We start from the raw sequence: 26,396 nt of genomic DNA on the forward strand, positions 1-26,396 counted from the left end.
AGAATGGATTGGAAGAGCATTGGGTTAGAGCGAAGAGAAGCTGTTAGGAAAGTTTTGTAATATTCTAGGAAAGGTATAATGAGAATCTGAAGAGGCATCTTTGATGGAGGGAAATTTAGAAAGCAAAACTGATAGGCTTTGGTGAAATTTAAAGTGGGAGGCAAGAGAGAAAGAGAAGTAAAAGGCGATCACCTTGTCTCTAGCTTGGAAGCCCAACTGAAATTGGCAATGCAAGATTAACACAAGCATTTGGGGGCAGAAAAATCCATTCTTGTATATGTTGAGCTTAAAATGCCTGTGGTATATCCAGGTGGGAATGATCAGAGGCCACTAGATATTGAGGTCTGGGGCAGGGCAAGGAGAAAGAGAATTGGGGAATATTAGCATGAAGGTGGAGAAGGCAATGGCACCCCACTCCAGTACTCTTGCCTGGAAAATCCTATGGACAGAGGAACCTGGTGGGCTGCAGTCCATGGGGTCGCTAAGAGTCGGACACAACTGAGCAACTTCACTTTCACTTTTCACTTTCTTGCATTGGAGAAGGAAATGGTGGCCCACTCCAGTGTTCTTGCCTGGAGAATCCCAGGGACGGGGGAGCCTGGTGGGCTGCCATCTATGGGGTCGCACAGAGTCGGACACAACTGAAGCGACTTAGCAGCAGCAGCATGAAGGTGATAAGAAGAAGAGTGCAGAGGATGGGTAAATGAATAACAGTAATACTTAAAAAGTATGAAAGTAAAGCAAATTTTTAGAAAGAAAGCACAAAACAAAACAAAACCCCCCAGAAGGATAGGAAGAGAACTAGTGGTCATAGTGCCCTAAACTATGGAAGAGAGATTCTCAAGAAAGAGGGAACGGTCAATAGGGCAAAGGTGGCAAAGAGGGCAAGTGAAAAAGACTGGCCTTCCTTTTCCATAATTCTTCTCATTACTGGGAACCAGCTTATGTATCTATTAGTCTGGTACTTATTTCCTTTACCAGGATGTCTATAGGAAGGTCAGGGACTGCGCCTCCTTTATTCACTGTTGTATTCTCAGAGTTCAGAACAGGGCTTGGCACATAATAGATGTTGAATGACTATTAGTTGAATGAATAAATGAACCCAAAAGTGAGCACTGGATTTGTCAATTAAGAAGTCCTTAATGAAATCAGCTGTGCACCTTCAGTAGAACGTGGGAATGGAAGTATGTACCTGTTGGGATCCGGCATATTGCATATTGAGTGAGGATCTGGAATAGCTCAACTGGAATTCTATCACTGCCGGGAGCCAGCGTGAGGCACTCCGCCCATGACAAAGGTCATGAGGAAGGAGGCTCGGCATACGCAAAGGCGGGATCGAGCCTCAGGAGTCCCCCTGGAAATTCTCGAGCATCTACCCCCAAAACCAGAGTCTGCCTACTTTCTGCTTTGTGCTTTCACCTACACCTCTGACTTTACGGGGGGCTGTCCCCCACTACCTCTCTCTGAAAAGAGAGTTAGCTTACAGCTCCAGTTAATAATTCCTGGATGTGACAGTGTTTCAACCTACAAACTCCTTTGGAAATCCTCTAGCCTGCCTGAATGGGTTTTTCCGGCCACATGTGATTGTTCAGAGCCTCCCAACTGTGAGAGGCAGGAGATGTTCTAAACTGCTTAAACACAGATTCCTTTGAGTAGTTAAAAGATTGATTAGAAATTGTATTGGTGAAGGGTTTTTCACTTGTTGGGCCAATGTTTGCTGCTAAGTCTCCATACTCCTTACCTACTGTGTTCTTGGCAGTGTATTGATTGATATAATGGGTGTATAGAAATGTAAAATGCAGCTTTGTCCAATGCTTTTTGGAAGGCTGGCGCCTGACTTTGGAATAATCACCTTTAGAGAAAGATAAGTTTCTTAAAATGTTAACAGGCCTCCTGGCCAGAAGATGATGTCAATCACCTGAACTTTTGCATATGATAAGGAAAAAAGCCTGGCTTGCTGCATGGCTCTACCCCTTCCCCCATTATCCTCTATGCATACCTTTAGGTATAAAAACTACTTTAGAAAATAAAGTGCGGGCCTTGTTCACTGAAACTTGGTCTCCCCATGTCACTCTCTCTCCCAAATTCTAGCTGAGTGTCCATCTGGAGCGCGGATGTCCTCTGCGACCATTTATTTGCCTGGGCTTCTAAGACCCACTCGAGAAGGTGTCTAAGGTGGGGCACCTTCCGCTATTCGAGAGGGCGCCTGCGGCCTCCGTGGTCAGAGCTAACCAGGTGTCACGGGTTATATTGATTTTCCGCGTAAACCAAGCCACTCAGCTTCTTTTCTCCACTGAATTTTCCTACTGAGCTATCCTTATTTCAGCTTCTTTTCTCCACTGAATTTTCCTACTGAGCTATCCTTATTTCAGCCGCTTTTCTCCACTGAATTTCCTCACTGAGCTATCCTCATTCTATTACTCTTTAAATCTTTGATAAATATTTATAAATAAATAAGTCGCCGACGCCGTCCCCGCTTCGAATACCCTGGATCAGCCGGGGCTGGACCCCGGCATGTACCCAAACTCTTCCCTCAAGGAAACTGCAATCTAATAAGAATGAAGGTAGAATGAGAAAAAAGGACAGATATGACCAATATGCAAATCACTATATCAAAGGACACGGCGGTAAGTGCTGTGAAATCTATACAAGTAGGTCCAGGGCACTTGTTGTCAGTTGAGTCAGAGCCACCTTAAGAAGGAAGTAGAATTTGCTGAGAGAGGGGATGGATGAAGGAACAAATGGAGTTTGTGGTAGGCTGACAGTGCCTTCACCTCTTAAAGATGTCAATGTCCTGATCCCGGGAACCAGTGAAGCTGTTACTTTATATGGCAGATGAATTTTGTAGCTGTGATTAAGTTAAGATTTTGAGATGGGGAGATTGTCCTGGATTATCTGGTGGGCCTAACACAATATAATCACAAGAGTTCTTATAAGAGGAACACAAGGGGATCAAAGTAGTAGCAGGATATGTGGACAAAAGCAACAAGTTGGATTGATGTAAGATTGATGCCAGGCAAGAACCACAAGTAAAGGAATGAAGACAGCCTCTGGAAGCTGAAAAAGGCAAGGGCATGATTCTCCTCTGAAGTCTCTAGAAGGAATATAACCCTGCTAACATCTTAATTTTAGACTTCTGGCCTCTAGAATTATGAGTAAATTTTTGCTATTTCAAGCCACTAAGTTTATGATAATTTGGTATGGTATCAATTCTCAGATTTTAACGTGCATATGATATATCTAGGGATCTTGTTTAAATGGTAATTCTGACTCAGTTGATCTACAGTGGGGCTCACCGTTATGTTTCTCTAGACAGCATGCATTAGTTCTCTATTGTGATCATGATAAAATTAGTGTGTGTACATGCACCTTCTCTCCCTTTCCTTTCCTCCACCGTCCAATCTTAGAATATTAGATTATGTTTTTATGTTTTACTCTGTGCTGTCAAATACGATTATATTTCTTTTTACTAATACTTGAGTTGTGTCTTAAGCTATATTCCTTAGGCAAAAGGGACATTATATTATACTGGGCAAAAAGCCTAGCAATTCTACCTTCATCCTTTTTTCCTTCACTCAATTTTTTTGTTGCTGTATTATTTCTACCTTGTTATGGCAAGTAATATTTATATTCCTGTCTGTTACTCAAATTCCTATTTTTATCTTAGTTCTATTAGAATTTAGTATCAATGCTCACAGTGATTTTACCAACCAAACATCTCTTGGTTGGTAGCTTGAATTCTCTAATTTTTTTTGAAGAGGAATTTGAGAGAAAAGTATTTCCAAAGTTCTAGACTGTTTTGTTTTTTTAGTAGTCATTACAGTTGAATGACATCAGTTCAGTATAAAATCTGTTCCCCTGTTGTCTCCTGGCATTGAATGATACTGAAAGAAGGTCTGAAGCCAGCTTGATTTTCACCTCATAAAAGACTTGATTATTTTTCCTGGAGACCCAAAGTAGCTTTTATTTTTTTTTGAAGTTCACTAACTTTACTAGGATTTTAAGTGTGGGTGTTGAAGATTCGGAGTCCATTCCCCCACGCCCCCCCAGCATAAAGTGGCCCTTTCAATATCCAGATCAAGGTTTTAAAATTCTTTAATAAAAAATTCTTAAATTATATTTTTAAATTATGTAATTATATTTCAAGATATTTGTTTTGATCCATTATTTTGCTTTTCTTCTCTGGAGTCATCAGTTATGTTTATGTTGGATCTCTCTTCTAGCTTCTATAAATATAACTTCTCTTTAATCCCAATTAACTCAATTTAATTTCATTTTTGTTTCCCTCATTTCTAGTCTTTGTGTTCAGCACTAGATTTTTCAAAACGTATATTTGATCTTATACTGTTTCCCATTTCTTCTGCAATTCTGTGATTATTTTATTCCCACCCCCCAGCCCCCCACTTCACTCCTGAGCACTTGATCTCCTCTTGCTGCCTCACCTACTCTCACCTGAATTTTGGTATTCCAGCTCTGAAGTATTTCTTCATGGATAAGTGCTTCATTGAGATTTAATTTTTTTAGGGTTCATGGTAAAATATTTATTCATAATGTTCATCTGTTCCCTGAAAACATTTTTTTTTATAGAGTATTAGTCTTCTGTGAACACATTTTGCTCTTTTGTTATTTTTTTCTTAGAATATATCTGTATGCTAATTCCTTTTTTTGTATTTACCATTTAGTGAGTTGGGTCATAAAAGGTCCAGAGTAGCACTGAAGGTTAGTTATTATTTGCAGCTGGAAGGTTTTCTTCCCAGCTTCACTAAAGGAATATTCCCTCGGGTAATCTGATTAATTCTGTATGTGGCTCATCTCCTCTATTCATATATACTAAGTCAGGATCAGGAGAGTCTCCTACCACTATCCAACTCACTCTCGTTCTTACACTTTCTATTCTAGACAAAGGAAAGAACTTTTTACCTTAGGGTGTTCCTCAAACCTAGTAATTACAGTTTTGTTGGTGCTTTCTGAGGACTGTCACCGCTGGTTTCTCTCACCCCAGCTTTTACCCTTTCCTCCCACAGATGTCCCACATATACAGATATTTTGGAATCTTTCCTAGTTCACCAAAAATGGAGTTTCCTTATTGTTTTCTTCCTCTTTCATTATTGATTTTTGAAGCTTTCTAGAAAAAGAAGAGAATGATAAGTTTATGTTGCCATGCCTATATTGGAAGTCCTGAAGGATTTTATAGGTACAAGAGTGTTCTGATCAGATCTTTGCATTCCAAACTGAAGTATAGATTGACAAGAATATGTTCACTAAGAAGCAGGAAGATTCCTTAAAAGGCCATTGCAATAATTCAGGTCAAAAGTCCTGAAGGCCTAACGATGCTAAGAGAGGAAGGAAAAGAAGGAATAGACATGAAAGATATTATGGTGGCTAAAATGCCCAAAATTAGCAAGTATTTGCATGAGCAAGAGAGAAAAAAACTTGATGAAGGCTCTGAACCTTGATAATCAAAAGGATGGCTGCTATGTGAACATAAATGGTAGAAATCAGCATTGGGGGGAAAGAATATTTTTATTTATTTCTATTTATGCTCATGACAATTAATTTGATTGAATTTGACTACCAAAGGAGTTATCCATTAGACAATTAGAAAAGGGAGCAGAGAGGGAAGTTAGGGTTGGAGGTGAATCTGGAGATTATTCATATAGATACGTGATTTAAAGTCATGGTACGTTTTACATTTGACAGAAGCCAGAGTGAAGAAGTAAGAGGGTCTAATGAAGGAGATAATGGAATGGTAAGAAAGGTAGAATAATCAGTATTTGTGACATCAAGGAAAAATAAAAACAAATATATACATCCAAAGAATGTTCAAACTACCACACTTGCACTCATTTCATATGCTAGCAAGGTAATGCTCAAAGTCCTTCAAACTAGTACATGAACTGAGAAATTCCAGATGTATAAGCTGGATTTAGAAGAGGCAGAGGAACTAGACATCAAATTGTCAACATCCATTGGATCACAGAAAAAGCAAGGGAATTCCAGAAAGACATTTACTTCTGCTTTATTGACTATGCTAAAGCCTTTGACTGTGTGGATCACAACAAACCATGGAAAATTCTTAAACAGATGGGAATACCAGACCACCTTACCTGCCTCCTGAGAAACCTGTATGCAGGTCAAGAAGCAAGAGTTAGAACCAGATATGGAACAACAGACTGGTTCCAAATTGGGAAAGGAGTACATCAAGGCTGTATATTGTCACCCTGCTTATTTAACTTACATGCAAAGTACATCATGTGAAATGCCAGGCTGGATGAAGCTCGAGCTGTAATCAAGATTGCCAAGAGAAATATCAATAACTTCAAACATGCAGATGACACCACCCTAATGGCAGAAAGTGAAGAGGAACTAAAGAGCCTCTTGATGAAGGTGGGTTGTAAATAGAAGTGTGGACTCTCTTTGGGAGAGTTTACAAATTTAAAAGGTTAGGTGAGTCATCTGACTTGGATACTTAAGTATGATCTTGCTTGATGGTCTTGGTGGTGGGGGGAGGGGTCAGGAGGTTCTGACCTTGCAGTGTTTTAGTGCCATGATTCTGTGACATATAGGATGATGACGCCTATCCCTATATCGGTCAATCAACATTTCTTCTTGCTAGGGTCTTTGGGCCTTTCCTTGTCTTACCTAAAGAATCTTGCCTGAATTAAATATCATTCTCAGGGATTCTATTCATTTCTATCAATTTACTCTACCTGTAAGTTTTGCAACTAAATGCAATATGATCTCACCCATCCATTCAAAGACTTCAGATTTTCTGCCCACATGGAAACTACAAAGGTGGAAGGAAAGTGGCTGAAAGGCCCTGCCATGTGACTTGATTGCTAGGATACACCTTCACTTATCTCCCAGAGCAAAGACATCACCTACCCTGGTGAGCTTCTCTTAGGAATGTGGCTGCTACATTGAAAAAATAAACAAACAACAAAAAAATTAAAGGCTTGAAACATAAAAAGATGTGAAGTCTGTGGACAATCTATTCTTTGCTCTATTTTCTTGCTCTGAATGATAACTATCTCCTCTTGGTAAAAATAACTTTAGGTAGACTCCCAGGAGAAAGTTAAAAGGACTCAGGAAAGATTGGATTGACTTTAGCTGATGAAATTCAGAGTTGGCTTATAAGAGGAAACCAGGCAGCTGAGTGAAAGAGTCCTTTTGTGGGAAGATGGGCATTTGGTTTTTGATTTATCTTTAGTTAACAAGAGAGCTAATAATAACTAATGTTTCTTTCATGCTTAGCTTGTGCCAGGGACTGTTTCTAAATGTTAAAGTATTGAATTCTCACAACAAATGCTGAGGTTCCATTATCCCTATTTAACAGTTGAGGAAACAGATGCATAGAAACTTGTCCAAGGTGAGAAGGCTCGTTTGTTCAGAGATTAGATTCAAACTCAGACAATCTAGTTTTAAGAGCTGAGCATTTTTCCTGATTCATAGAAATTTTTAAAGTTTTATGAAACTCATCAGATCTACAACAAAAAAGGAAATAGGCAAACAGGCTTTTGCTTCCTCTATCACAAAATAACCCATATTGCATTAATGAAAGAAGCCAGAATATTCTCTAATGCCCTATGATTAGGACCAAAATTGCTGGTTAAATGTTATCTAAAATTCACATATCAACTTTTAATATTCTTATTATTTTTTTTTGGTTGGTCAAGCCATATGGGCTTAAAGTTTTATTTATTTAAAAAAATTTCCCCCAGTTATACTGAGATATAATTGACATTAATGTTAATATTAGTTTTAGGTGTACAATATAACTTTACCCTCATATAGTTACACATTTTTTTCTTGTGATGAGAACTTTTAAAATCTATTCTAATTAGCAACTTTCAAATGTAAAATAGAGCACTGTTAACTAAAGTCACCATGCTATACATCACCTCCCAAGAACTTACTTATCTTATAACTGGAAGTTTATACCTTTTGACCACCTTCACCCATTTCACCTACTCCCAACTCCCACTCTAGGCTGAAATTCTTGATGTCTTCATTTCACTGCCTCTAAGGACAGCCTTTAGAGAAGAGAGCTGGATCCCCAGCTGTTTTCATTTACTGAACAGATTTTTATTGAATTCCAATTCTCTGCCAGCCTTTCTATTAGGCCCTGGGGAAATAAGGTTGGACCCAAGTTTCTATTCTCAAAGGAAATATATATATATATATATATATATATACACACACACACACACATATATATATATATAATAAATATAAATAAATACATATATGTAATCTGCATTCTCCTTTGGGTTCTATTAGTTAGTCTTTGTTTTGGATGGAGTCCTTAGAAGACTACATGATAGTCTAGGCCAGTTCCTGAAGTGACTCAAAATGAATTCAGAGTTCTTTTTTTCCTTTGGAATAGTAAAGATTGGTCCTAAATTGGGTTCCATCCACTGTATCCTACCAGGCCCATTCGTTTTAATTATCCCACCTCGATTGCCACCCCTTCCTGATAGTCATAAAGAGGAGATCTCCATTTGAAACAGTTATGCTTCAGCAGGACCCTATCAACCCTTTCCCTCTGTGTCGACTGCCTGCCTTTTGTTTGCAGAAAGACTTTAGTCAAAGAATAAACTTAAACAGAGAGGTGAGAAAATGCAGAAGCAAAGAAAAACTGTCAAAGAGGACAAACTAATAAAAGTTTAGTCATTAATTAAAGTCAAGGATGCTATAGATAATATTCTGAGCCATGTCTTTTGGGCTGTTTTGTACATAATGAAACCCCCACCAGGTGGAAGAAGGTAACTACATGATGACCAGACTACAGCCATGACATAAGCTGCCACAATTCCAGGAACTGCCCTCAAGGAAATGGTAACGAACAGATCTGGAAATTGAAGACTAACTGTACTAAAAACAATCAATTTCAAGATGACTGTCAGAGCTGACTGTGCTGTTTCTGCATGTAACCCCCTCCATCTACCAATAAAAGCTCTTGCCCACTGATTGTCAGTTGAGGGGGAGTTAGCCTTTGGGAAAACCGCTCAATGTTCTGTGATAACCTAAATGGGAAAATAATTTGAAAAAGGAAAAAGACAAAAAAGTCATCTTAATTTTAAATTCCTCTGAAAAAATAATTGGCATACTATTTATTGTGGATTTCTCTAGGCTATCTGTTTGATATAATAAGCTTAGCATTCTGAACTGCAGAGGCGCATTTCAAGTACAACTTTCCCTGAACCCATCAGTCTCTTTCATTTGTGCTTTTTTAGCATTTTGTTTACATTTTACATTGGGGTGTGTACTCTACCATATTTTAAGACTTTGAAGATTTTGCAGCACTTTATAACTTATAGTAGGTGCCCCAGTGATCAGCTAACATATCCCTGATACTACCTGAGGAGCTGGGAAAAGTTACTTATTCTTTCCAAGACTGAGTTTCTTTGTGTAAGACAAGGTCAACAATATCTCCCTCAAAGGACTGAGGATTAAAAAGAATAATATATGAAAAAAAATGCTTTGTTAAATTAAAGCACTGTGCAAATATTTTGAGTGTCTTACATATTCCCAACCATACATTTACCAGATTAATAATAATATTTTAATAATTTTGTCACGGTAATAATGCTATTGCCATGCAGATGCTCCTGGATGAACAATTACCAGAGACTTACTACTGTTTCTACTGTGGTCGATGTGAATGATTATCAGTGAATTTTCATAAAAGGGATACCAACTATAAAATAAAACAGTAAGTCTCAGAATTAAGTTCTGATAGTCCCTAAATTATCAGGGGCTTACTCAAAAAAGATGTCCTTTTCATTATAGGGGACTGGAATGCAAAAGTAGGAAGTCAAGAAACACCTGGAGTAACAGGCAAATTTGGCCTTGGAATACGGAATGAAGCAGGGCAAAGACTAATAGACTTTTGCCAAGAAAATGCACTTTGCCAAATTCAGACTTAAATTGAAGAAAGTAGGGAAAACCACTAGACCATTCAGGTATGACCTAAATCAAATCCCTTATGATTATACAGTGAAAGTGAGAAATAGATTTAAGGGCCTAGATCTGATAGATAGAGTGCCTGATGAACTATGGAATGAGGTTTGTGACATTGTACAGGAGACAGGGATCAAGACCATCTCCATGGAATAGAAATGCAAAAAAGCAAAATGGCTGTCTGAGGAGGGCTTACAAATAGCTGTGAAAAGAAGAGAAGCAAAAAGCAAAGGAGAAAAGGAAAGATATAAGCATCTGAATGCAGAGTTCCAAAGAGTAGAAAGAAGAGATAAGAAAGCCTTCTTCAGCGATCAATGCAAAGAAATAGAGGAAAACAACAGAATGGGAAAGACTAGGGATCTCTTCAAGAAAATCAGAGATACCAAAGGAACATTTCATGCAAAGATGGGCTCAATAAAGGACAGAAATGGTATGGACCTAACAGAAGCAGAAGATATTAAGAAGAGATGGCAAGAATACAGAGAAGAACTGTACAAAAAAGAGCTTCACCACCCAGATAATCACAAAGGTGTGATCACTGACCTAGAGCCAGACATCCTGGAATGTGAAGTCAAGTGGGCCTTAGGAAGCAGAACTATGAACAAAGGTAGTGGAGGTGATGGAATTCCAGTTGAGCCATTCCAAATCCTGAAAGATGATGCTGTGAAAGTGCTGCACTCAATATGCCAGCAAATTTGGAAAAGTCAGCAGTGGCCACAGGACTGGAAAAGGTCAGTTTTCATTCCAATCCCAAAGAAAGGCAATGCTCAAACTACCGCACAATTGCACTCATCTCACACGCTAGTAAAGTAATGCTCAAAATTCTCCAAGCCAGGCTTCAGCAATATGTGAACCGTGAACTTCCTGATGTTCAAGCTGGATTTAGAAAAGGCAGAGGAACCAGAGATCAAATTGCCAACATCCGCTGGATCATGGAAAAAGCAAGAGAGTTCCAGAAAAGCATCTATTTCTGCTTTATTGACTATGCCAAAGCCTTTGACTGTGTGGATCACAATAAACGGTGGAAAATTCTCAAAGAGATGGGAATACCAGACCACGTGATCTGCCTCTTGAGAAATTTGTATGCAGGTCAGGAAGCAACAGTTAGAACTGGACATGGAACAACAGACTGGTTCCAAATAGGAAAAGGAGTTCGTCAAGGCTGTATATTGTCACCCTGTTTATTTAACTTATATGCAGAGTACATCATGAGAAACGCTGGACTGGAAGAAACAGAGCTGGAATCAAGATTGCCGGGAGAAATATCAATAACCTCAGATATGCAGATGACACCACTCTTATGGCAGAAAGTGAAGAGGAGCTAAAAAGCCTCTTGATGACAGTGAAAGAGGAGAGTGAAAAAGTTGGCTTAAAGCTCAACATTCAGAAAACTAAGATCATGGCATCTGGTCCCATCACTTCATGGGAAATAGATGGGGAAACAGTGTCAGATTTTATTTTTCTGGGCTCCAAAATCACTACAGATGGTGACTCCAGCCATGAAATTAAAAGACGCTTACTCCTTGGAAGGAAAGTTATGACCAACCTAGATAGCATATTCAAAAGCAGAGACATTACTTTGCCAACAAAGGTCCGTCTAGTCAAGGCTATGGTTTTTCCTGTGGTCATGTATGGATATGAGAGTTGGACTGTGAAGAAGGCTGAGTGCCGAAGAATTGATGCTTTTGAACTGTGGTGTTGGGGAAGACTCTTGAGAGTCCCTTGGACTGCAAGGAGATCCAACCAGTCCATTCTGAAGGAGATCAGCCCTGGGATTTCTTTGGAAGGACTGATGCTAAAGCTGAAACTCCAGTACTTTGGCCACCTCATGCAAAGAGTTGACTCATTGGAAAAGACTCTGATGCTGGGCGGGATTGGGGGCAGGAGGAGAAGGGGACAACAGAGGATGAGGTGGCTGGATGGCATCACTGACTCGATGGACGTGAGTCTGCGTGAACTCCAGGAGTTGGTGATGGACAGGGAGGCCTGGCATGCTGCGATTCATGGGGTCGCAAAGAGTTGGACACGACTGAGCGACTGATCTGATCTGATCTGTGTAAATATTGTTGTTATTTCCTCATGTCCTAATAACATATGCAAATAGAAAGGACAAACAAAATTATATGGCTTATGATTAACAAGGTAAAGCATCTATTTCCTCCTTTTTGCCGACCTACTTAAACAAATGTGTTTTCTGCTGTCTACAATAAAAGAAGTCAATACTTCACAAAAGTTACCCATTAACATGTTAAAAAACTTTATAAAAGTGTTCCTGTATTATGTACAGTATGCAAAACTGAGGAATGTTATCAGTGTAAGACAGAGGGAGTAAAAGAAAAGAAAAACATTATATTGGGTTATTCTTCTTGCTTGTGATATGACAAACGAAATCATTTACATAGCCATGTAAGTAAAATAGGTTTTGTTTTTTTTACTTTTGGCCATGTAGAGGCATGCCCATGATTCCTGCACTGGATACATGCAGTCTTAACCACTGGACTGCCAGGGAAGTCCCAGGTAAGAAAAATATGTGCATCTTCCACATTGTAATTTTTAGCAAGATTCTAAAGAAATGTATACCTCGGAATTCTGGGACATTTTCTGGAATTATTGCGTTGATGATTTCCTACCAGTTCTTTCTTTCTTTTTTTTACTCATTCTGTCTCTTTCTTCGAGAATGATACAATCCAGGGACTATTTTGCAGTTTATTTTTAATAAGGTTATACATACACAGAGTTTAGAGTCATCCATCCTACAAGATTTGTTAGAAAATATCACAAATCTGATCATCCCAATCCTCCTTCTCCAGAGGTAACCACTTCTTGTAGCTGATGACTTTGGTTCTCTGCGGAAGCTGGTCTCTGAAGATAGCTTCCACAGAACCATACCTTCCAGTATTCACAGTAAATCTGGGCTGGTCTTTTGACACACTTTACCCAATAGAATGCAGCAGAGGTGGGACTATGCCAGTCTAAGGCTTGAGCCTTTGGAAGGTCTGGCGGCTCCTGCTTTTACCTCTCATGCCTGGTGCAGAACTCTTGCTTTGAGTCCCCCTTTCACATCATCCAGGGATTTCCAGCACTTCTCACGCGTGGGAGCTCCTGTTTCCTATGTTTCATGTTTGCTTTTTTTTCTCTTTCATTTTGGTGGAGCACATCTTACAGTAAAGTACCAAAGAAATGGTTCGTGGGTAGTGAATGTGTTGACAACTTTTGCCTGACAATGTCTTTATTCTACCTTTACAAGTAGCTGGTAGATTAATATAGAATTCTAGATTGCAAATAAATGTTTTTCAGAGCTTTTAAGGCATTTCACAACAGCCTTTTGCACTGTTGTTCAGAATTCGACATCATCCTAGCTCCTAGTTCTTTGCATGTGACTTGTTTTTCTCTTTGGAAGTTCTTAGAGGTTTTGTTGTTGTTGTTTCCTATATTATTCAATATCATAATAATCTACTTAGTGTGGGTTTATTTGTATTCATTGTTCTGGGCACTCAGTGGGTTTTTATCATCTGGTGACCTGTGTTCTGGAGTTCTGGGACATTTTCTGGAATTACGTTAATGACTTCTGACCTTCTGTTCTCTCGTTATCTTTAATTCTGTCTGTCCTTTTCTGAGAGAGTTCTCCAACTTTATTTTTAATTCTTCCACTTATTTTTAGTTTGCCATGATCATTTTTAATTTCTAAGGGCTCTTTTTAGTTCTTGAACTAAATATAAGATGCTGTTCATATTTTAATGGTTTAAATATTTCCCTTGATTTCTCTGAGGGTAGTAATCATAGTTTTGGTGAAGTTTTTTTCTTCCTACATTGGTTCTGTTTGCATCAAATTGCATTTCTCTGTTTATTTGTTTGCATATCTGTCCTCTATGTTAGAGATATTTCTTATATGCCTGGTTACAGTTGGACATCTGTTCATACTTAAGAGTGGGTGCTAAAGTGCTGATTGAAAGTCCTGAGCACATCAATGGAAATTATCAACTATGAACCTCATTGTAAGATAAGCTGGTTCCTTAAATGGGGAATCATTTATATTAATATCTTTAGGTCTTTTCTCTTAGGAGGTTAAAATTTTACAAAAAAAGGACCTTTCAGTCCCTTTTGGTCTCCTCTTTGGAGAATGAAGACCCCCACCCCTCAGCCACTAGCATGCTGGGAACCAAAAGGGGGAGAGGGCTGGGGTTTAGCATCCAATATCTGATAATTTATTTAGCACCCCACTTTCAGTCTATAGCCTAGCCCTCACCTTTCACCTGCTGTCTCCTGGTGCAGAGAACATGTTTTGCCCTCTTCAGGGAATATATCTTTGCTTTTTTGTTGGAGAGGAATTAGGAGCAGGCAACAGGATATGGCACTCTGGCTGCTTCTTTTAAAAGAATCCCTGTGCCCCAACTTTCTGGACCTTTTGAGCATACTGAAGTGTAAGTCAGCTTGATATTCAGTTTTTTCCCCATGTGTTATTTTCCATTCTTACGTCTGCTTTTCATCTTCCATGTCTAGAAATGGTTTACATCACCTCTGATCACATCTGTTTGATCAAAGCTCCGTCACATGGTCCCAACCTCTCTGCAAGGAAGGCTAGGATGTTCGTCTCCAGTGTGAAGAAAGAAATCAGTGTGGTGAACACAAAATACTGTTTCTGCTCTAGTGCTTTTAATAAAGGACCATTTACTCTTGCTTTAGAGGGAATCAGTGTACAGTAACAACAGTAGACTCGTGTTCAGTGAACCATAGTTATCTAGGAATCTATCTGTACTTTTTTATGCATCAAAGAAATTTTACTCACTTATTTTTCAGAAGATATAAAAAATGAGGGCAGTCCTTAATATGCAGTCCTGGCCATAGAGGCTTAGGATGCAGAGCAAGTGTTCTGGACTCAGATAACCTGAGTTCATGTCTAGACTCTATCAATATCTAGCTGTGTGACCTTGGTCTGGTAGCTTATATGTGCTTCAGTTCCTCAAGTGTGAAATGGGTAATACTGATAGTACCTGTCCCATTGTAGTATTGTGAGGATTAAATTAGTTAATGCTTGTACTACAGTAAGTGCCATATTAGTTGTTATTCTTACATTTTAGTTGTACTATAGAAACCATTCATTTTGGAATTATGCTCCTGCCAATCTGCATGGTTATGTAACTCAGAATATTCAATAATTGATTTAACAAATGAGGCTGATTCATTGTTCTCCGGCAAGTTAGGGAAGAAAAGGTACAATTCTGTAGCACTGTGGCCAGTGGGCAATGATGATGTCTTCACAAGCCAAGAGCTGCCAGGGAGCTCAGGTTTGTAATTAGCTTAAAATGCACACAGCATTGTTCCCATGCCAATCCTGAGGCCCAGGAGAGCTGCAGAGTAAAAGGTGTTTAGCTTCTGTGTAACAAGGAGCTGAGATGACCACATTGGCCATCAGAACTGGCTGCACGATGTCGGGAAGGAGGAACAGACCTGAACATCTGCAGACCTGGATTCCAGTTCACCAGCAGAGACCTCTCACTGTCCTAAGCCTTTATAGTTCTATCCAGCTTTATAATTCTACAATGAGACAATCTTATGGACATGGTCATAACTTTGAAAATCTGCTAGAAATGGCCTGTCCATAACTGCAGACCTGGGGGCCCTAATGTTCATAGTTCTTGCAAACACTTGTGCCTACTATACACTGTACTTTCCTGCTGGTGATTATGGCCCTGGAGCAAAGAACATCATATTCTCATCCTTTGATTAGGGACATGAGTCAAAGCCCTACTCTTCACTTACTGCCTATATCAAAGGAGTTGAAGAAGTCACTCTCTCCTATGAGTCTGGCACCAGAACTCTGCTTAGGGAGGAAGCTGTCTGTAAAAATATCCTGCAAAGCTGCCTAGGGTAGATGAGCCTTTCAGGGCAGGACCAAAATGTCAGAGAATGGGGATGAAATGCTCTGTTTGAAGAGGACATTTGTTTTACTCTTAGAGGAGAGCATGAAGAAGAGGACAGTGGGAGAAGAGGGGGACAGTGTGACAAAAGGGGATTCAAATGTGAAGGATCCATGCAAAGTCCCTGTGTGAAATAGCCAAAAGCTATCAACATTGGAGATGCTTGCTATGTGATTAACAGTTGTGTACATTACTGAACTTTTCTTCCAACCTTACCTATATTTTTAGAAGTTTATTCTGCTTTTATAAAAGTCTGCTAAAGCTTTTAACAAAAAGTTTTGGGTGAGTGAATTTTGTTATTTTTTTCGAAACTGTGGCAAGGCTGAGTTTTACATTTTGTCTTTTGTGATGAGAAACAGAAATAACACACATAGAATCAGGAACCTGAAGGCAAGGGTGACCAAGGGGACTTTCATCTTTCAAGAATTTGCAGAAATCCTGGGGAGGATGTAGAATTGCATTTCTGTCAGTCACTGAGTTGAAAGGCTGGAGTCCACCTCAATGAACTTTCATAGGGAGGTCCAGTTTGCATCTTGGTTGTTTATATGATTTTGGCCAGTTACAGATTGGCCTGGGACTATAACTTCTTTCAATCAGTGGATATTTACTGAATGCTAAGCATATGTCAGGCATTTTTTCTGGCATTGGAATATGAAGGCAAAGAAGACAAAATTCTTTTCCTCTGGAAACTTTCTAATTGGAAGGTGAAGTTTGTAATCAGAGTGATCACACTTCCCAATTTGTCTGGACATTCTTCCTTTATTCTAGCTGCTCTGGCCTAATTATCACTATCTCCCACTTTCATGCCTCAGAAGACTCAGTTTGGAGATAAATTAACTGGCAACCATTCCACAGAGTTGTTATAAAGATTAGATGATAAAATTTATGTGAAAATGCTTTGTGAATTGTAAAACATTATACAAATGAAAGGGCTAAGATATTTAAGTTCTTTTATTGCATTCTTCTATTAGAGACAAATAGAAATGTCCAAAATTGCTATCTACCTTGGTCTCTCTTTTTGCTCTGAGATCTACTTGGATTTGCAAGAAAATAAAATTGCCAGAAAATTAATTTCATTTTAAGGAGGCTGGGCATGTGCTCAACCATTTTCAAGATTAAATTTATTTTTGTGGTCTGTTCTGGTTCTTTACATGTATGCTCAAGGGTTTTTGTTGTTCTCAAATTTATATGTCATTTCAAAATTAGGATTTTATGAATATGATGGATTTTGGATATGGGGGACATCCTAACTCCCTAGGAATTCAAAAGCCTGTTTTAGAAGAGAAAGAGTATAAAAGCACTGTGTGCTCATTCATGTCTGACTCTGCGACCCCATGGACTGTAGCCTGCCAGGCTCCTCTGTTCATGGGATTCTCCAGGTAAGAATATTGGAGTGGGTTGCCATTCCCTTCTTCCAGGGAATCTTCCTGACCCAAGGATCAAACTTACCTCTCCTGTGGCTCCTGCATTGCAGGCGGATTCTTTACTGCTGAGCCACTGGGGAAGTCCAAGAGGGCTTGTCCAGGACTTGAACCCGGGACCTCTTGCACCCTAAGCAAGAATCATACTCCTAGACCACTGAGCCACTGCTTGATAAAGCACTAAGTGTTCAGTATTTACTATGAAGAAAGCATAGTGCCTGCCCTCAAAGAGCTTCCAGTCCCTTAAATCAACCCTCATGAGAAAGGTTGTTGTTTTTGTCACAGTTTCCTTTTTCATAGTTGAGGGAACTGAGACATACAGAAGTTAAATAACTTGGTCAATTTTATAGGCAGCCAAGAACTAGGATTTATATATATAAATCACACACACACACACACACACACATCATCTGATCCCAAAGTCTGTTGATCATTTTTCACATATCCAAAAAATCTATATTTAATACTGATGGTGTGCCAGGCACTGTGTATATGTGTATATGGTGGTGAGTAAAACAGATGTGGCTCTTGTTCTCATTTCTAGCTTGGCATCATCATCAGCATGATTAGTCAGACTATCATTTATTAAACAGAACTTTTCCAGGTTCTGCTAAGTGTTTTACTTGCATTATTAATTACAATGATTAAAATGACTATGAGTGAGGTATGACAATTATTTCTATTTTAGATTAGGAAACCAAGCCTCAATGATGTAAAGCAATTTGTTCAATCAGGGAGTAGTGATGCTTTGAATGTGTCTGTAATTCATACTATTAAAAATCCCTTTACTGGGTGGTCTCCCTGTGCTAAGTACTATTCTGAAGGGTTGGGGTGGTAGTGGAGGATGGGATGGATGGAGTCTAGTTGGGAAAGCCTGGGGTGATTTGGTCTTTACAAAATCATATTCTCTTACAGGATAAACTTTGGTATTGGGGGAAAAGTGTTAAGAATGTAATCACCTTTAAAATTTTTAGCATAAATAATCAAATAATCAAGTACAGATGATTAAAATTGAAAAGGATAATGACTATAGTGATAAAAAGAAACTATATAGTAAATAATATTCATAGATTGCATATTTAGGTCTACCTGAAGTGAATTATATGAGAATGCCTTGAGTGGATATCTGACCCTGATTAGTATTAATTTGACCTAGTTTCCATTTTTGTCTAGTGAATGAAGAATTTGTTCCCCTAAGGTGCATAAGTGCTTGCATCTTAGGTAAATCTGACACTCTTTGGTCCTCAATACTTTTTTTAATACAATTGTTAGTCATGTATATATACATATATATTTAGTTGGTTTTGGTCTTCTCGGCACCCTTTGCGCCTCTACTTCCTGGCTATAGAGCCTCTTTTTTTTGTTGTTGTTATTGTTGGAAATCCATAACTCCAAGGCTTGGGTGGAGCTGATCCCATTTCTCATTTCATGCTCACAGGGATTCTCCCATCTTCTTTGCCACAGTGATGGATTCAGGGATGGGCACTGAACCAATGCAAGCAAATTCAAATGCTCCCTGGGACTTCTTATTGCAAGTATGAGAAAAGATGGCTCTTTTGAACTGGGGTTTGCTCAGTGGGTTGGATGTGAGCCTGCTACTGCTGATGGCTGTTCTGCACAACAAGTCTCAGACCGCCTGGTCGTGGGAATTGTTGTATTTCTTTTTTTCTATTTTTAAATGACATACCTTTTTATTTCCCCTTTTCAATTTTATGATTTATTTATTTTTAAAAATTAAAAAAATTTTAATTGGAGGAAAATTGCTTTACAATGTTATGCTAGTTTCTGGTGTACTGCATTTCTCTTTGCTTAAAGAGAACTATGCATAAGTTGAACTATGTTTCTGTCACATGTGACTAAAAATTTCCTGGTTGAATCAATATTTCACCAGAGGTGTACTCTTTAAAAGTAAAACAAGTGTCAGACTGTACTTTTCTTCCACCATATTAGGTTAAATTGTGGACATTCTAGTTTCATCATTAAGGTACTGTGCATGCGGCTAGGATCGTCTGGTAGCTGAGGACCCTGATAAGTGTTCTCAGAGCTTCAGGAAAGCAGATGTTCTGATCTATTATCACTCAGGCACCCCTGGAGTCACAGGGGTAAATGTCTGAGATCTCTGTGGCAGGGTAAAGCCAAGGAATCCCAGATGTTCCCAAGACTCATACATGTAATGTAAAGAGAATTGAAAAGAAGTGAGGAGACCTGAGTGAAAGCTTTGGCTCTGCTATTGATTTGCCTAAGGATCCTGAATGTCTTTTAGACTCTTTGCCTCAATTTTAAAGTTTGTAAAAGGCATGGGAGTAGCAAGGTGAAAGGGCTTCCCCAAAGGCTCAGCAGTAAAGAATCTGCCTGCAATGCAGGAGACACAGGAGACCTGAGTTTGATCCCTTGGTTGGGAAGATCCCCTGGAGAAGGAAATGGCACCCACCTCCAGAATTCCTGCCTGAAAAATCCCATGTACAGAGAAGACTGGCAGGCTACAGTCCACGGGGTCACAAAGAGTAGGACACAACTGAGTGAGCACGTAGACATGTGAAAGGGGGTACTGTGGCTTCAAGGTGGCTTTGGGATGAAGCAAAAATAAGAGTCCAGTAGCAGACATAGGTCTGCACGGTCTGTACTGAGGTTCTGATGCACATCGTCAATCCGTGATATCAGAGTTAAAGATTTGGCTAAAGAGATAAAACTAAACCATCAGGAAACAAGTGGATTTGGGGGAGCCTGGTTAATAGTGAAAGCACATGAGGAAGATTAAAAGTGGTCTCATATAGAGAAAGGTTTAATAATACTTTTGTAAAGAATCTATATTGTAAAAATTACAGAGTGAATTTCATCTCTAACTGGAATATTTCACTGTTCTCCAAAAGCTTACCTCCTATGCCCTTTTAAGCCTAAAATAAATATGCCACACATTTTGACTTTGGTGATCTCTTTTGGAAAAAATATCATCTATTTCCATTGTATAATAATTAATAACTATGGTAACTTTGCATTGCACATACTTGATGAAAGTATCAATATGAATGTCCTTTTTTTGGTCTTAATAAGGCTGTCTAAACAGTTTTGGGTTAAAAAAAAACAGTATTAAAAGGAAAGCAATCATGCATGTGTTGTTTAAGCTGCCTACACACAGAAAAAAAGGGTGGAAAGCTCAAACACATAATTAGAAGTAGTTTTTTAATTTTCAAAGCAGGGCCATAATAAATTCCCATAAAACCTATTCATGAATCATCTAAGTTTAAGCAAAGATAGTTTCTCAGTAAATGTTTTAAGGTGCTAGTTACTTATGAAATGTATCTGGTGTAAAGAATTATTGGACATAAACTAGTTTAGAATATTGTGCTTCTCTGGTGGCTCAGATGGAAAAGAATCCATCTGCAATGCAGGAGACCTAGTTCAATCCCTGGGCTGAGAAGATCCCCTGGAGGAGGGTATGGCAACCCACTCCCCTATTCTTGCCTGGAGAATTCTATGGACAGAGGATCCTGGTGGACTACAGTCCATTGGGTCACAAAGAGTTGGACACGACTGAGTGACTAAGCACAGCACAGCAGCATTTTGCTTTATCAAGGATTAATCAAGCCATTTAAAAATGAGTTATTTAGCAAGACTAATTGTGTATTGATGCCAGTACTAGTTTGTGACAATAATTATGCATTTTCTAGTTAATAGAGTTGGAGGGGGATGCATTCAGAAGTAGTTTCAAAACATTAGATTTTATTTACTTTTATTATTCATTTAGTTTTTTAAAAGATACAGTTTTAAAGGAAAATGGCTCAGAAAATAGTGATTTTCACTGTTTTGTATGATTTAATCTAATCACTAGCATTCTTACTAGAAATTTTTCTAAAGTTAGAACATTGACTATTTTTCTTGGTATTTGAATTTTTATTCCAGTATTCTCGCCTGGAAAAGCCCATGGACAGAGGACTCTGGCAGGCTACAGTCCATAGGGTTGTCAAGAGTCAGACACGACTGAGTGACTGATCACGTGCACATTATCCATGCCTGTGTGATTTATAAAGACTCTTTAAATACTGCCTGTGGATGTTTTGATTATATCTGCACTTGACTTGTACAGTTAATTCCATAAGATGCTTTTTCCTTTTTTTGTCAATTTGACATGAAGAAGTGTGGAGTTTTCTTGCTACAGTCTGTCTATTGTTCAGATCCATAATATATGAGAGCATAAGTTATTTTTCCCTTAACATTAAAAAAAATAAACAAACTAAAGTACATACTTTATTAAGATTTATCTAGTTTCAACCTAATGTTCTTTTTTTTTTTCTACTCAAGAATATTATCCAGGAAACCACATTATTATTTAGATGTCAGGTCTCCTTAGGCTCCTTGGGGCTGTGGCAATTTCTGAGACTACCCTTGTTTTTGATGATCTTGACAATTTTGAGGAGGACTCTATCATTTTTGCACTCTCTTCTAAGATACTTTTCAGAAAATGAAGTAAGCAATAGAAGTTATTCTCTCTTTATGCCACAGATGAACTTCACCAATGAAGATTAAACCTAAAAAAAAAAGAATTCCTCATTTATAGACAGCTGTCATCCCATATTACACTTCAGTGCATGTACAGAAGTAAAAGAATATCCATCCACATGATTTGACCTCCAAGGTGTCTGAGAAAAGAGGAAAAAATTGTGAGTAACTCTATGCCCAGAAGGCTTCCCTGGTGACTCAGATGGTAAAGAATCTGCCCGCAATGCAGAAGACCCAGGTTCGACCCCTGGGTCAGGAAGATCCCCTGGAGAAGAGAATTGGATACCCATTCCAGTATTTTTGTCTGGAGAATTCCATGGACTTTGAGCCTGGCAGATTAAAAGTCCATGGGGTCACAAAGAGTCAGACATGACTGAGTGACTAACACTTTCACTTTTTCTTTCTATGCACAGAAAAGATCAAGGGGTCACTTAAAATAACTTCTACTATGAGCAGATGTTTTCTGGCTTCACTGAAACTGCTGCATGGGGGATGCAGACAGGATAAGGTGACTGCCAGAGCAAGTTGATAAGCACTGGATGGTTTGTTAAGGTAAGTCTGGGGCCCTTTCCAGTGGAAATCTCAGATTGCTATGATTAGGCAGGGCCTGCCTGAGAGACAGAGGCAGACGGAAGAATGAGGGGATCTTCGATTCTTGAGTTCCACTTCCTGCAGAATCTCTAGAGGTGTTTGAAGTTCAGAAGTATTAATAGTGTCACAACTCCTCTGAGTAAAAGAACCTGATTTAGCAAATAAAAATACAGGACTCCCAGCTTTGTTTTAATTTTGATAAATAACAAATAATTTTGTGTGTGTGTGTGTAAGTATGTCCTATGCAATATTTGGGACAAGTTTAAGACAAAAATTTATTTGCTATTGATCTAAACATTCAATGTCCTGCATTTTCTCTGGCAACTCTATTCTGCTCCTAGTCCTTGAATTCCCTGGGTGTATGTGTGAGCAGGGGTTGAGGGGAGGAGGCAGGACTGAAAAGCAGAAGGATGAAGGGTGTGCAGTCTCTAGTTTCAGATCACACATATCAGAGAGCAGTTTCCTTAATGTGAAAGACAAATGTGATGTGACATCACCTAGTCTCAAAAGCTACCTCAGGTGTCAGCATTTGAGAAACTATGGGCTTCTTAGATCTCTGGAACAACTTCTTTTTGACTCCCTTTTCTCTTCATTTTTGAACATACTTAATAAATCTGTATCACGTAAATAGTATTCTTTATATACAGATCCTAAAAAAAAAAAAAATGAAACTCAATGGGACAAAGAAGAAGGAACAGCAAATGTATATTTTCCCTGTTGATTCTTTCCTCCCCTAGGTCCTGAATCTGTGGACCACTGCTTAGTTTCATCTCTCTTTCTTGTCTTCCTCTTTCCACCTTACTTCTGATTTTCTCAGATGTTAGAATAAAAACTGAATCACACAAAGTTTCCTTATATATTAGATAATTGAAAACTAAGCATAATTATAAAAATTGAATGTTAAACCGTGTTACTTGTCCAGGCATAAGTTTTAAAATACATGGGAAGAAAAATTTAACAAACTAGAAGAGTTTGAAATTGATATAAATATATTCTTGGCCTCTAAGGAAGTCAGCAAAAGCATTACACTTGATATCCTTCACAAATCAACTGGGTTAAAATCAGAGAGCATTTCAAAGCCTGCACAAAATAGAGTTGACACACCATAATATTTTAATGGCATAAATTCCCATTAGCATCTACTGCTGCATAAGTAATGTTCATTATAGTGATTAGAAATGTTAATTTCTGAGAGCAATCATAATTTCCTTTAATCTTCTATGGCCATGTTTTTAAAACTGCAGGTTATGACCCATTAGTGTGTCATAAATCAATTTGGTGGGATATAATCAGCATTAAAGAGAACAGAATAGGTTAAAATTGAAAATATCCCATTTCATTGCATATAGCAAATGTAAATACTATTTTATTTACTTTATTTCAGATTTCTAACTACATATGTATAACTACTTGGTTATAATATAAAATGCATTTAATATGGTCACATACAGAACTGTTGGAAAACTATTATATATTAGAACAAATAAATTGTAAGACTAATTTGAAGGTGAAGTACACTTGTCTCACAAACTGGTGAAAGAGAAAGAAAATATTCTGAATAGAAGATATTAAGATGACTAATATTTTAACTGATAATTGGGCCACGTCTCCATTTACTATGATTTTGATTCAAGGACATAAATGCAGTGTTTCACTTTTTTATTATCAAGGGACAAGGCATGCCTTTTACTTCATAAATTTTTATGATTCAGTAGTCATGATTGAATTGTAGTACATTTAAATTTTACTGAGTGGCTTCCCTGGTGGTTCAGTGGTAAACATCCACCTGCCAATGCAGAAGACACAGGTTCAATCCCTGAGAAGATGTTAGAATGCTGTGGAGCAACCAAGCCTGTGTCCTAGTGCCTGGAAACCCTAACTACAGAGCCCTTGGGTTGCAACTACTGAAGACCAAGTGCCCTAGAATCCATGCTCCACAACAAAAGAAGCCACCACAATTAGAAACATGCATGCCACAATTAGAGAGGGGCCCCTGCTTGCTACAACTAGAGAAAAGCCTGTGCAGCAACGAAGACCCAGCACAGCCAAAAATTAAATAAATAAATAAAAAATTTTAAAAATTTATAAATTTTCTGAAATCAAGTCACACTATAATAGGCCTATTATAGGGAAATTTAATAGCATTACGAATGTATGGAGATGTATGGAGAGAGTAACATGGAAACGTACATTACCATATGTAAAATAGATAGCCAACGGGAATTTGCTGTAAGTCTCAGGAATTCAAACAGAGGCTCTGTATCAACCTAAAGGGGTGGGATGGGGAGGGATATGGGAGGGAGGTTCAAAAGTGGGGGATATATGTATACCTATGGCTAATTCATATTGAGGTTTGACAGAAAACAACAAAATTCTGTAAAGCAATTACTGTTCAATTAAAAAATAAATTAAAAAAAGAATGTGTTACAAGAGAAGTCCTTATGTTATCAATAATTGGATGTGTCATGGTATTATTTGGGATTATATCCACTATTAGGAGACATAAGATTGCTGTCTAATCCATTTAAATTACTTTTGTACTCCCTGTATATAGAAACTCTTTACCTTTGAGCAAAGCTGTCAGGATGGCTAAATCAATGTCCTGGTGTCCTTCTGATCCCATCCGAAATACTGTAATCTGCAATTTGAGACAAGGTGACCATTAGCAATACATTTTTTTCCCTCAAGAGAAATTAAATCAATGAGACGGTATTTGAACACAGACTATCTTAATATCTATAAGGTAGATTTTTAACCACAGAGAAAGCATACATGGCGAGAATTCAATTAGAGGGCTCTGCAATCCATTAAGAGGGAGATGCCTCAATAGCCTCCAAACAGAAACCAATTTAGATAATTCACTGATTATGGTTACAATCTCTGAAACCAGACACAAAGGAAAAATGTCCCCTTTAATCATTTCAGCTTTAGAATGAAAACTTACCAAATTTTCAAAAATGTGTAAGCCATAACTTAAACTGAGTTGAGAAATTAAGTGTTTAAAAAGTTAGTATGCCCTTCAGTAAAGGTGCCATGTGCATCTGTGCACGTGTTTGTGTCTGTATGTGTTTGTGTGTTTATGCTTGTGTACAATATAGCCGTCACTACATTCTCTCCTAGCAATAGCTACTCAACGGTTTCAATATTGTGATGCCTCTAGATCCTTCAGTCCTCTCAACAACTTAAACCTTCTTGAGAAGGACTTAGCAGTATCCAGGTGGTAAGGATGAAAAAGCAGACAATACAATGACATTTTTCTTTTTAATTTTGGTAAGAAAAGTATTCTTTTGGGATGAATGAGGAGGCAGAGAGTACAGAGGTAGCAGTGAAGGATTAAAACATGCTCAATGATAACAAAGATTTTTTTTCAAGTCAGAGGGAAGCTACTTAAGGAAGCCAAAAGATGATTTGAATATCTACATTGATTGAATTACTACTGTATTCAATTGCTTTAGACTTCAAGTTTCTTTATCTGTAAAATGGGGAACTCATGGGGCTTGCTTATTTCTAACTACATAGGAAGTAAACTTCATAGGATTGGCTAATACATAATTCTGGGGAAGATGGTTAAGGACAGGGAAGCCTTGTGTGCTTCAGTCAATGGGCCGCAAAGAGTCAGACATGACTTAGCAATTCAACAATATATAATTCTAAATTTTTTACCATGATGAAGAGCACAGGTACCTAGACTCACAGACTGTTAAACTATCAGTTGTTTAGAAATCCTCTAGCCCACTGCCCGGGGACAGAGTCATTTGTTTATGGTCAGCATCAACTTAGAAGGACAGCTATGCCAGGAAGTCAGTAGCTGTCTCGTTTCTATCGTGTGCCTTAAATACTGGGAAGAACTAAGGAAAGGAACAAGATCTTTGAGCACCTGACCCAAATGGGTTAATAGCGGCTTAACCATTCATATCTGTTTATGTCCTTCAATCAGAGCCTGGGGTGAGTGTAAGGTAGAGATTACAAGTTGAAAAGCCTCATAGGCCTTTGAATTAAAAAATGT

The 26,396-nt window shown here is 38.4% G+C and overlaps 1 protein-coding gene across 1 annotated transcript in view; it reads right to left on the bottom strand.

Moving 5' to 3' along the window:
* Positions 1 to 26,396, bottom strand: part of TRPM3 (transient receptor potential cation channel subfamily M member 3) — a gene marked incomplete in the record, with an annotated part of 593,048 nt that overhangs the window by 112,743 nt on the left and 453,909 nt on the right. The window contains 1 exon segment of the mRNA XM_045165065.1: positions 24,956 to 25,028. Coding sequence (XP_045021000.1) covers positions 24,956 to 25,028 — 73 coding nt within the window.

This window comes from Bubalus bubalis, chromosome 3 (assembly GCF_019923935.1).
Source record: "Bubalus bubalis isolate 160015118507 breed Murrah chromosome 3, NDDB_SH_1, whole genome shotgun sequence".
NCBI lineage: Eukaryota > Metazoa > Chordata > Mammalia > Artiodactyla > Bovidae > Bubalus > Bubalus bubalis.